The 10,772-nt window shown below is 46.3% G+C and overlaps 3 protein-coding genes across 3 annotated transcripts; all 3 read right to left on the reverse strand.

Moving 5' to 3' along the window:
• Positions 1-79: 79 nt before the first annotated feature.
• tmsb4x (thymosin beta 4 X-linked) lies at positions 80-819 on the reverse strand. The gene is made up of 3 exons (XM_037489626.2): positions 795-819; positions 553-665; positions 80-461 (listed from the first exon to the last, which is right to left on the reverse strand). The coding sequence occupies exons 2-3, from the start codon at positions 650-652 to the stop codon at positions 436-438; spliced, it is 126 nt and encodes a 41-aa protein (XP_037345523.1). The 5' UTR covers positions 653-665; positions 795-819; the 3' UTR covers positions 80-435.
• Positions 820-1,641: 822 nt separating this feature from the next.
• On the reverse strand, positions 1,642-6,583 carry LOC119229231 (toll-like receptor 8). Its single transcript, XM_037489446.2, has 2 exons — positions 6,167-6,583; positions 1,642-5,238 (listed from the first exon to the last, which is right to left on the reverse strand). The coding sequence occupies exons 1-2, from the start codon at positions 6,167-6,169 to the stop codon at positions 2,149-2,151; spliced, it is 3,093 nt and encodes a 1,030-aa protein (XP_037345343.2). The 5' UTR covers positions 6,170-6,583; the 3' UTR covers positions 1,642-2,148.
• A 139-nt stretch (positions 6,584-6,722) lies between these two features.
• tlr7 (toll-like receptor 7) lies at positions 6,723-10,504 on the reverse strand. The gene is made up of 2 exons (XM_037489444.2): positions 10,289-10,504; positions 6,723-9,945 (listed from the first exon to the last, which is right to left on the reverse strand). Exons 1-2 carry the CDS (start codon positions 10,445-10,447, stop codon positions 6,793-6,795), a joined length of 3,312 nt encoding a protein of 1,103 aa, XP_037345341.2. The 5' UTR covers positions 10,448-10,504; the 3' UTR covers positions 6,723-6,792.
• Positions 10,505-10,772: the final 268 nt, after the last annotated feature.

Genomic DNA, 10,772 nt, shown 5'->3' on the forward strand with positions numbered 1-10,772 from the left:
ACCTTTACTCCCAAGTGGGTCCGAGACCCCAGGGTGGATTTATGAAAAAACGTTACTGTTAAACCACAAGGACACAAAGTCAGTATACATTTTTATTTAGCGTATTTTTTACAAGCTTGTGCATTCCAGATTCTTACAAAAGACACTGCTTGCCACGAGCGCATGCGCAAGTCGCCAGACGGTTTACAAATGATGGGGAAGTACAGGTCGTCCGGCCGCCCCCCCCCCCCCCCCCACCGCAGGTGTTCCAGATGCATCCACAGCAACAGATGCAGACAAGCCACACTCCCTCACTGAGCAGGGGGGGGGGGGGGGGGGTCATGAGCAGAGCGGCTTGGTGGCTTAGCAGACACGTTTTTTAAGTACCGCAGTTGGAATACACATTGGAACAGAATAGTAGTAAGGCTTGTGGAACGTACGACGCACAGCACTTCATTATGAAGTCTTCTCCTGGTCGATGGCTGGAAGAGAAAAGGAAGGGTCTGTCAGACACGGCAGAGGACGTTCTCCGGCTCAAAGGGGGGGGGGGGTTACAGCGTGCGCGGCACCTACTTTCTTTCGTGGGGAGGGTGTTCTTCTCCTGGGTTTCGGTCTTCTTCAGCTTGGTCTTGTCGAAGTTGGCGACTTCCGAGACGTCTGGTTTGTCAGCCATTTCTGCAGAGGTTCTAAAACGAGACAAGGGAAATAAAAATAAAAAAATCAAATAAGACATCAAATCAGAACACACGGGCAGCTAGTCACATCAGAAGTAAGATTTCAGGAGGAAAAAACATAAATACAAATAGTCCATCTACCTGCAGATTTGTCAAAATTCACGTTGAATGTGGAAAAACACGCCTCGCGTGTGTGTGTGTGTGTGTATATGTGTTTGAATGCTTTTGCCAGACAGTGAACGTGTGAAGATGAGGAGGACACCGCCCTTCAATGCGATCCAGACTGCTTTCACCAGACGACGACCCCCCCCCCCCCCCTCTCCTGAACAAAAACCCGACTCAGAAACTGTTGTCCTACTGAACGAGTCGGAGACAAGACGCCCAAGCGTGAGACGGTTTTGTTTGGTAACCCCCCCCCCAAAAAAAAATACGCGCCGTGCCCCTCTGCAGCGCTCGGGACATTTTGCAATGAAGTCGGGCCATTTTTATCCTCCGCGGGGTGCAGGGAGCGAGGAGCGCGCGAGAAAACCAAGCAACCGAAGGTGAAGGTTGAATAAAAGCAAAAGTCACGACGCCGGAAGCACACTCACCTGGGTTTGAGCCGTAGTGACGAAGCGTTGCGCGTCTCGTGGGCACAGGAGCGGAGTGATGAGTGGCGCGTGCGTCGCAGCATAAATACTGCGCCGTATGCAAATAGCCGCCTGACGTCACGCCTCGATGTCGCCAAACGCCTGCTTTGGTGTAAACACTGATTTGATTGAACGTTTCTGTAATCGTCCAACGCCGATATTGTCGTAGTCGTATTTCTTAGGACTGCTTTTAAATGTATGTGAGGGAAACCAACTGCAGCCACGGCACTCGGCATATAAATCGAGTGACGTCAACATAGTGAGTCCCTTTACCCCCCCCCCCCTCATTTTTTTGTGTCACACAACCAATAGAAATGTAGGCAGCAGGGTGGCCAGAGCGAAATAATACATTGTATTGTTTGGTTTTAATCTGCACAAAGAGTCCTGTTAGACGCGTGTCTGAGGGCGACACCTTGCGGTGAGACAAAGGATAACAGGGAAGTGGAGATTGATGAGGATTCTCTTTGGACTCTCATAATGGAGGCTTGACAGACTGGAAACAGGCCTGTAACTTCAAATAAAAGATAACGCAGCACACTTTATTCTTTCAACGAACTTGTGTTGACTGAACCTGTGACCTTTCAAATTTTTTCTAGGCTTAAATGCAAAAAGAGCGTTGATTTTAAGAAAATCAATTTATTTCACATAAGTCTATTCCACACAATACATTGATTACAACTAACAACTATTAACAAAAGCATGATCAATGTCTTTGTTTATCTTCAGCAAAAAGCCCAAGACCAAGGGATACAAGTTGTCAAAGGACCACATCAGAGTGAGAGACATAAAACAATCATTTTACACATGGTCAAAATCCTGTTTTCAGCATTTCAAAGTCAGACCTGAACCTATCAGGGGTCATTGGTTCATTTGATGGTGAAGTACTTTTTATAAGTCTTGTTGCATATCGCCTGGTTGTCCACTCTGACCACGTTCCTCAAAGTGGTCCAAAACCAGGGCTCCGCGGCAGGTGTCCTCGGCCACTGCAGGACACTTTTCCTACACATCCTCTTCCTGAGGCGCAGGAAGTGAGAGTGCTGCAGGACGGGTTCCAGCATCAGCAGCACGATCACGTCCCTGTTTTCATCGAGCAGTCGTTGGTGGGCCAGAAACATCGCCAGCTTGAACCGCCCGGTCTTAATGTAGGCCTCGGTCAAGACGAACAGGGTCTTGCTGCTGTGCCGGATGCTCTGAGAGAGGTTCTCCACCAGTGGGGCTCCAGGGGGCCAATCCCTCTCCTCCAGACACAGAGGAAGATGCATATCTCCTTCCTCCTCCAGCTTCACTCGCAGATTCGTCATCACCCACTCAGAGACATGTGGATCTCTGGTGTCGTACGTCACAAAGACACCGTAAACACTGTCTGCCGAGTTCAAGGGTCTGTATCCTGTCAGCTTGGCTTTCATGTAGTGAAGCACGTAGGAAGCATCCCAGTAAAATAAGTGAGCAAGTGTTGCCACACACATGAAGACAACAATGAAGGAATTTGTGAGGATGTACATCATGAACGCCTCACTGTCATTCACACACTGATCAATGCCAAAGAAGATCAGAGCAGAACCCTTCATGTTGGCTGGTGTTTCGCATGTTACCATGGAGGTCAGTCTGGGGATCTTTACGTCACTGTTTTCAATCCACACAATGAAATCTAATGAATCGCAGGTACACTGGAACGGGTTTCCCTGCAAGAACAAGGTCTGAATCTGAGATTCAGGTCCGGACTGGAAGGTGGATTCATTGATTATAGTTAGTTTGTTGTTGCTAAGGATCAAAGTCGAGAGGCTTCTGGCACCCTTCAGAAAGCCGTTGTCCAAGTGGAAAATTTTATTATGACTCAAGTCAAGGTAAGTCAGAGAGACATTTAGGTTTATACTTGTCACGTTAGGTATGTTATTGAAGCTCAGGTCTAAAATCTGAAGCTGATGGAAACACACCAGTTTGTCCCATCTAAAATCAGTGAGCAAATTGTGATTTACGTGTAACATGGTGAGGTTAGGAGGCAAATATTCATAAACACTGTATGGAATATTTTTTATGCTGTTGTGGGATATATCTAAAATTGTCAAATTAATAAGATTAGTAAAAAGCATTTCATAGGTGCCATATTCTTTTTTCCAAAGAGTCCCGAGTAAATTATGTGTAAACTGAAGTTCTGTTAGTGATTTGCTGTACAACCTTTTGGTCGTCAACCTGGAAATGGAATTGTGGCTCATATTCAGCACCCTGAGAACAGGCAGATTTTTAATGAAATTTAAATTAAGCGTTATCCCAAATTTCTTAAAGTAGTGGTCATTGTGACTGAGGTCCAGCACTTGTAGTTCCCTTAGTTCTTTGAAGGCGTTGTCATAGGCCAGATCAATCTTATTGAATGAAAGGTCTAGGTATGTCAGATTTGGCAGAGAGGAGAACTCTGTCCCGTTTAGTGCTGCTGAGAATCCGTTACTGGAGAGGTTGAGGCACGCGATGTCCCCGTAGCCCTGAAATTGCTCGCGAGTAATGAAGAACAGATTATTTGAGCTGAGGATCAGCACTCGTCCGGAGTCAAAGCACTCGTCTTTGATAAGGCTGTGCGATAGTTCAAAATCGTTCGAATCGATCTTTTGGGGATTCGCGGGCAGTGAAATGGAGAGGTCCGACCCCCGATGGTATCCGTTAGTCACATGTGGGGAGTTCTTCACTGGGATTGGATATAGCCGGTTTTCTGCGAGATATATCATTTTCAGGTGGCGAAATTGTTTGAATATATTGGAATCCGAGTGGATAATGAAGTTAGTCCCCAGGTTCAGGGCAGACAGGTTGTAGAGCCCATACAGGGGCCTGAGCGTGTCCGGCTCAATGTTCTGGAAGACCAAACCCTCCAAATGCAAAGTTCTGAGATTTGAGAGTTTTGAAAACTCTTTTGAGAGGTTTATTGTCCGAGGGTAAAACTGTAATGCAAAGTTGAAAGAAATATCAACTAATTCTAATTTGGGAAGATGTCTTAGAAATGTTGCCTCGTCAGTTATCGTTTTTAACAAGAAGTTGAAGGACAGGAACAACTTTTTAAGCTCGCTCAGACTCTCAAACCAAGAGGGATTCAGGTGCTCCAGTGAGTTTCCTCCCAGGTTCAGCATTTTAAGCTTTTTGAGATTCTTAAATGCATTAAGATGGATACTGAGAGAACCGTTGTGGCAAGGAACACAAGGAAATAGAGCATTTTGACATCTTGGACAGTTCCCTTGTATTCTCAGAACATTTAAATTTGGTAGCGACAGGAAATCGTCTTTAGATATGGCCTGGATTTGGTTTCTACCCAGCTCTAACCTGATTAACGATTTGGGTAATCCAACGGGAACTTTTGTTAAGTTGTTGAAAGACAAGTCCAGATGCTGCAGTTTGCTCATAACCGCAAAACTGTCTTCCCCGATCCGGACAGATTTCCCACAAGGGTTCCCGCTGAAGCAGTTTTTGGATAACATCAATTTAGTCACATTTGTTAAGCCATTAAAGCTCCCGTTTTCCAACCAAGTAATCTTGTTCATGTTCAGGTTTAGGATTTTCAGGCTGAGAGGGAGATTTTCAGGAATCTCTGTCTGACCGATGCCCGTCAGTATCAGGCATTGGAGTTTTGTCAGATTTTTGAAAGCATTCGCAGCAATCACCACTGTTTTGTTTTCCTTCTTATTCGCCCAGCTGAGATTGAGTCGAGTCAGATTCGACAGGCGGGAAAACGAATCAGCCCAAATAGTCCCTATGTGGTTCTCTGACAAGTTAAGCTCGGTTGCGTTAGCGGTTATCCCATAAGGTACCATATGCAGGCGGCGCTCCTCACAGTCAAATAGGACCTTTGAGTTATTGTAGGCTCTGACATCACAAGGGAACTGTGCTCTCATCCACACGGGTTTACAGGCAGCCGGTCGGATCTCACGGTGGGTACACAGACACAACAGCAGCAAGTGCGTCCATCGTGTGACGGCCTGTAGGTGAACAACAAAAACAGTGAAATCCAGTATCTCGTAAACATGTATATCATACACTACATCATGCGTTTTGTGTTATGGTAATAGTTAGAAGGTATCATTACAGCAAGCAAAACCTGCTTCAATGTTCGTAGGGACACCTGACTAATGTTTTAGGACGGACTTAACAAACTGTCAACCCGCCCTGAAAGCAGTGAGTAACCAGCAGGTGGCAGCTCTGTGTCGGTCAAATACCCGTCCATCCTTCCATCTTAAATATGTCTCAACTGAAATAACTCATCTTGGCAATTTAAAGTCCGTCAACCCGCTTCAAACCAGACAATGTAACTAAGTAACTCGTTCCCTCTTCCAAAAGCTACGAATTCTCACTTCCCTAACTTGGTTTTCATTTTACTCCCCACCAGCTGCTGCAGATCGCTGAGAGTGTTTCACAGTGGGAGACGATACCAGATATACATCGTGTGCCTGTTTACTGAGGCTGTGATCTTTGCAGTCAAGGATATATAAATAAAATGGAAATTGAGTTTATAGTCACAAGTCCACTCCTTCACTGTTACTGTCATAGCAATAGGGATATAGATTAGAGATAGAGATAATCGGATAGTTTGTTTTCCACAAAGTAGTGAGTAAACTTTAATGTAACACACCATTAGAAAAAATGCCATTGAACAGTTTTCAAAGTGACAAAGCATACACAGTATTATCTAGTGCCATAAAGTAAAGACAAAAACACAAAATCTCTACGAATTAAATTACACATCCCATTAAAACGCACATTAGGGTAACCAGAAAATCTTCTAACACACCCTGATAAAGAAGGAAGTCTGAGTAGAACATTTAGTATGCTTTCAGTAGATATATGCTATTAAATGAGCAAACATTACAAATGAATTACAAATCAGAGAAACGTGTCAATAAAACTCACCATTGTTCATGTGCTGTTCAGATGTTCCTAAAAAAAAAAGCGACCTTGGCACTTGTGCAATCTTTCATGTAAAATTGCAAATGAGCTGTTAAAAAAATGTCCGCCCTGTGTATCATGAAGTTACCGGTAAAGAGATCCTCCCCAGACTGGGTTCTAGGAAATGTGAAGCATTTAAAATACAAATAAACCTTGTTGCTGAAGTCAAGGGCAACAAACTGGCCGGTGCTTCTGGGGACGAAGAAGAAAACTGAATTGAAGAAGTGAATCTCTTCCCGTTCCCCTTTTCATATGTTTGCACTTTGGTTGTCATCTCAAATTGAAAGTTATTATTCTCTGTGCAGATGGCCTAGAGTCTCTATGATTGGACATATGTTACGGTACACCTGTCTTTTAAGTTATCATTTCCAAAATACAAGGTATAATAATAAAAAAGAAATGGTGTGGAATCATTAGAAAACAAATCAGTTGACAAAATTGGACCGAGAATAAAGCGCCTGTATATAAATGACTCAAAGTGGTGCGATGGGGGACAGAGGTTGGCTTGTTCATTTCCAGTACGCACGATTTATCACAACGATCCCGAATTAAAGGAGGAACCAAGTATTTCGGTGAATTGCTTTTTCTCTTTACAGCGTCTCTTTAAATAGATTGTTGTATTGCTTGTGACTTTCGGTTGCCAAAACACTCCTCAGGCTGAACCAGAAGTACAGCTGGGCCTGAGGGTTCGTCGGCCACTCCAGCACCGACCGCTTGAACAGTCTCTTCCTCAATCTCAGGTACTTTGAATCGCAAGCCACCTTCTCCAAGAAGATCAGCACGATGACGTCGTTCTTTTCGTCCATCAGCCTCTGGTTGGCCATGTAGAAGGCCGTCTTGAAGTTGCCGCTTTTGAGGTAGCTGCCGGTGAGGATGAACACGGTCCTCTTGCTGCTGTGGATGCTCTGGGAGAGGTTGTCGATCAGCGGGCAGCCCGGCGTCCAGTCCCGCTCCTCCAGACACAGCGTCAGGCAGCGGTCCCCGCTCTCCTCCAGATGAGCGCACATCTCCTTCATCACCCACTCCGTCACCGCCGGGTCCTCCTTGTCGTACATCACAAAGGCGTCGTAGGCGGAGCCCTGGGAGCACAGGCGCCGGTAGCCTTTGAACTTTGCCCTGCAGAAGTGGTAGATGTACCAGACGTCCCACAGGAAGAGGTGGCTGGAGATTGACAGCGTGAGGAAGCTGAGGACCAGGGAGGTCGTCAGGGTGTAGAGGATGATTGACAGGTAGCTGTGCTGGCAGGCCAGCAGGTCCACTGAGATCACGGGTTGACCCCTCTGCGCCCCCGGGCTGGCGCATGTAACGTCCGTGGCCAGTCTGGGGATGGTCACCGTGGTCCTGTTGAGCCACGTGATGAACCACGTGGCGTTGCAAGTGCACAGGAACCTGTTGTTGTGCAGAAGCAGCTTTTGCATCTTTTCCACGACGTCATCTGGAAAGCTGGACTTCTCAATGTGCTGTATGTGGTTGTAACTGAGATCCAGGTATTTTAACTTGTGGGCATCCTTGAGGAAATCCGGCGTGAGTTTTAGGATTTGGTTTTTATGCAAAAGCAGCTTCTTTAGAGATTTGGAACAGATTGACAGCATGGGGGGGACACTAGTCAAACTGTTTCCACTGAGATCTAAGACCTCCAAAGACTGCAGGAGCTGCAGTTTCTCCCAATTAAAAGATTCGTCTTTCAGTTTGTTGTTTTTGAGGTAGAGCTCGGATAGTTTGTCTGGCAGACCGCTGAACACCTCGGGTGGAATGAAATTGAGGTTGTTTTGAGAGATGTCGAGGACAGTGAGGTTAAGTAAGTTCTTGAAATAGTTGACGTATCTGGTGTCCCCGTCCCTCCACAACATATCCAGCCGGTTTCCTCTGAACTCCAAAATCTCCAGAGATTGACTCTCCAGCTCTGTGTTGGTGGAAGTGGAGATCTTGTTGTTGTTCATGAGCAACACCTTGAGTTTTTTCAAATTCCTACTAAAATTGAGCATATGAGTCAGGCCCTCCGACTCAAAGTAATGGTTGTTGAAACTTATATCCAAGATGACCAGATTTTTCAGCTCTTGAAAGGCAGTGGGGTAGAGCAGATCCAAGCGATTATAGGAGAAGTCTAGGTATTGTAAATTAGTCAGGTATGTAAACTCCGAGCCATTCAGACTTTGGCTCATTGCATTGCCCGACAGATTGAGGCATCGCAGCTCTCCGAAATTTAAAAACCTGGAGTGCAGGAAGAATATGTTGTTTCTGCTCACATCCAGGGTTTTGCCGAACTGACTGCAATTCTTGTTGACAAAGGATGTGATTTTTCCAAGTTCTTTATCTTTGTATTTGCAGCTGCGGGCATATTCGTCGTACCTGAAGTAGTGCATCTCTCTCACTTCCTTACTTTTGTACTGAGCCGCGGCCGACATGGGCGACCAGTGCAGGGGCTCTCCACCCGAAAAACCCACACCATCCAGGCCGTCGGAGGGGGAGGAAATCTTGTTGTCAGACAGACTAATTATTTTAAAGCTCTTCAGTTCCATCAGAATACTCAGATTTGTCATCTTGATGAAGTTTGTGCCGAGGTCGACCACCTCCAAGCTGGGGAGGTGTTTCAAAGGCGCGATGCTCTCCGGCTGCAGCTGCTGAAACACGAAGCCCTTCAGTCGGAGAATTCGCAGGGATTCCAGGGAGGAGAAGCTGCAGCTCAGCCTCAGCGTTTCGGGGTACCGCTGAAGCTCATAGTTAAACGAGAGGTCCAGCTCCTCCAGTTTCACAAGGTACCGAGGGAAGTCCGTGAACGCTATCGCTCTGGCTAGAAAGTTGGAGGAGAGATCCAGCTCCCTCAGCTCCGGCGTGCTGGCGAACCACTCGGACTGCACGCACGTCAGCGAGTTGCTGTGCAGGCGCAGCGTCGTTAGCTTGGTCAGCGCTTTAAACGCCGTCCTGCTGATATTCAGAGGGGAGTTATTGGGGCACGGGATGCACGGGAAGGGAGCGTTGTAGCATCGCGGACAGTTTCCGCTGATATCCAGGATCTGGAGGTTAGTGAGGTTCTTGAAGTCGTCGTCGGCGACGACCTGGATGTTGTTGTTGTAGAGGTACAACTCCTTCAGACTTTTTGGCAGTTGATGCGGGATGAAGGATAAGTTATTTGACTTAAGACACAGCAATGTTAAATTGTTTAGCTGCAAAAACGCACCATCCTCTATAGCATATGATGCATTGCATGGGTTACGGAAATAACAGTTTTGACTCAGGTACAGCATCTGAATATTTCTGATCTCGGAGAGGTTTGCCTTAGAAATGTTGTAAATGTGATTCACTTCCAAACTGAGCAGGATGAGGTTTTGAGGGAGGCCCTTAGGTACGGCGTAGAGCTGATTGCCGTCGAGATAAAGCGCTCGCAGCTTCTTCAGGCTGGTAAAGGTGTTTTCCTCTATAATCACGCTGGCGGTGCACATGCGGTCTTTGGGCCCGATTTTGACCGGCACGCAGTTGCACCTCATGTCGATTTCCTCCAGGTTCTCCAGACCAACGAAGGAGGAGGAGTTTAATTTGGGAATGTGATTGATGGTGAGCGTCAGATTGGTCGTGTCCCTGGGGATGCCTCGGGGGATTTCCTTGAGGCTCCGCTCGGTGCAGTCCACCGTCACCATGCTGCCGTTGTGGTCCTCGACGACATCACACGGCAGCGTTTTGGGGTAAGACACAATCGCCGTTGTTGTCGAGAGGCAACACCACAAGCCCAGCAGTGGCACACACATCTGTATAGAAACACAGGTGGTTCACTGATGATACCGTGACTAAGAAAAAACACACACACACACACGCACACACACACACACACACACACACACACACACACACACACACACACACACACACACACAGTGCACATACGACGCACGCTAGAAACAACAGAGTGAGCTGATTATAAATACGCCACTTGGTAACACAAATAGTAACAGGTACACGCTTGCTTCTTATTTTCCACCGTTCTATTAAATTTACCGACCTTCCGATGTCAAAGACAACCAGCCACCTCCCCGACTTATAACTGTAAATTCTATATATATATATATATAAACAAGGATGGATGATACTCACAAGCTGGAAGAACATCGTTCCTGGGAGCTTCAAGAGAGGTCCTCCTGCGAGGGTATGATGGCGTAGTGAAAGAAGCTCAACAGTGATGATCAGCTCTGGTGATGAGATGAAAGTAACAGGTGGCCGGGTTAGCCCATCGTGTGTATAATTAGGCAGCATCACTTCCCCTTTTTTCACTAATCACACGCATCCAAATCTTCCATCTTTCATAATGTGTGTTCGATAACGGTTGACTGATCTTGTTTATTACATAATGGTGTAGACAAGCTCCATGGAGAGGTTCCTGTGAAAAGCTTCCCTTTATAGAGGATGATGGTCTCTTGCTCTTTGTTCTGTAAGGTGGATTGTGGGTTATTCAGCGGTGGAAGAGCTGTTTCATTTCAGGTTTGCCTGAAGGAGAAAGTGAAACCCAAGTTCTGGTTTAGGCTCAGCAGCTTTTTCCTTTACCAAGGACTTTGTGGCCATGCTAAGCAGATAGCAAATA

The sequence above is a fragment of the Pungitius pungitius genome, chromosome 10 (assembly GCF_949316345.1).
Source record: "Pungitius pungitius chromosome 10, fPunPun2.1, whole genome shotgun sequence".
NCBI lineage: Eukaryota > Metazoa > Chordata > Actinopteri > Perciformes > Gasterosteidae > Pungitius > Pungitius pungitius.

Bases quoted from the DNA above. Each gene is read 5' to 3' on its own strand.
- tmsb4x (XM_037489626.2), bottom strand. From the start codon at position 652: ATGGCTGACAAACCAGACGTCTCGGAAGTCGCCAACTTCGACAAGACC. The intron at 462-552 runs GTAGGTGCCGCG...TTTCTCTTCCAG, and splicing joins CACCCTCCCCACGAAAGAAA to CCATCGACCAGGAGAAGACT.
- tlr7 (XM_037489444.2), bottom strand. From the start codon at position 10,447: ATGCTGCCTAATTATACACACGATGGGCTAACCCGGCCACCTGTTACT. The intron at 9,946-10,288 runs GTGAGTATCATC...GTTTCTATACAG, and splicing joins GAACGATGTTCTTCCAGCTT to ATGTGTGTGCCACTGCTGGG.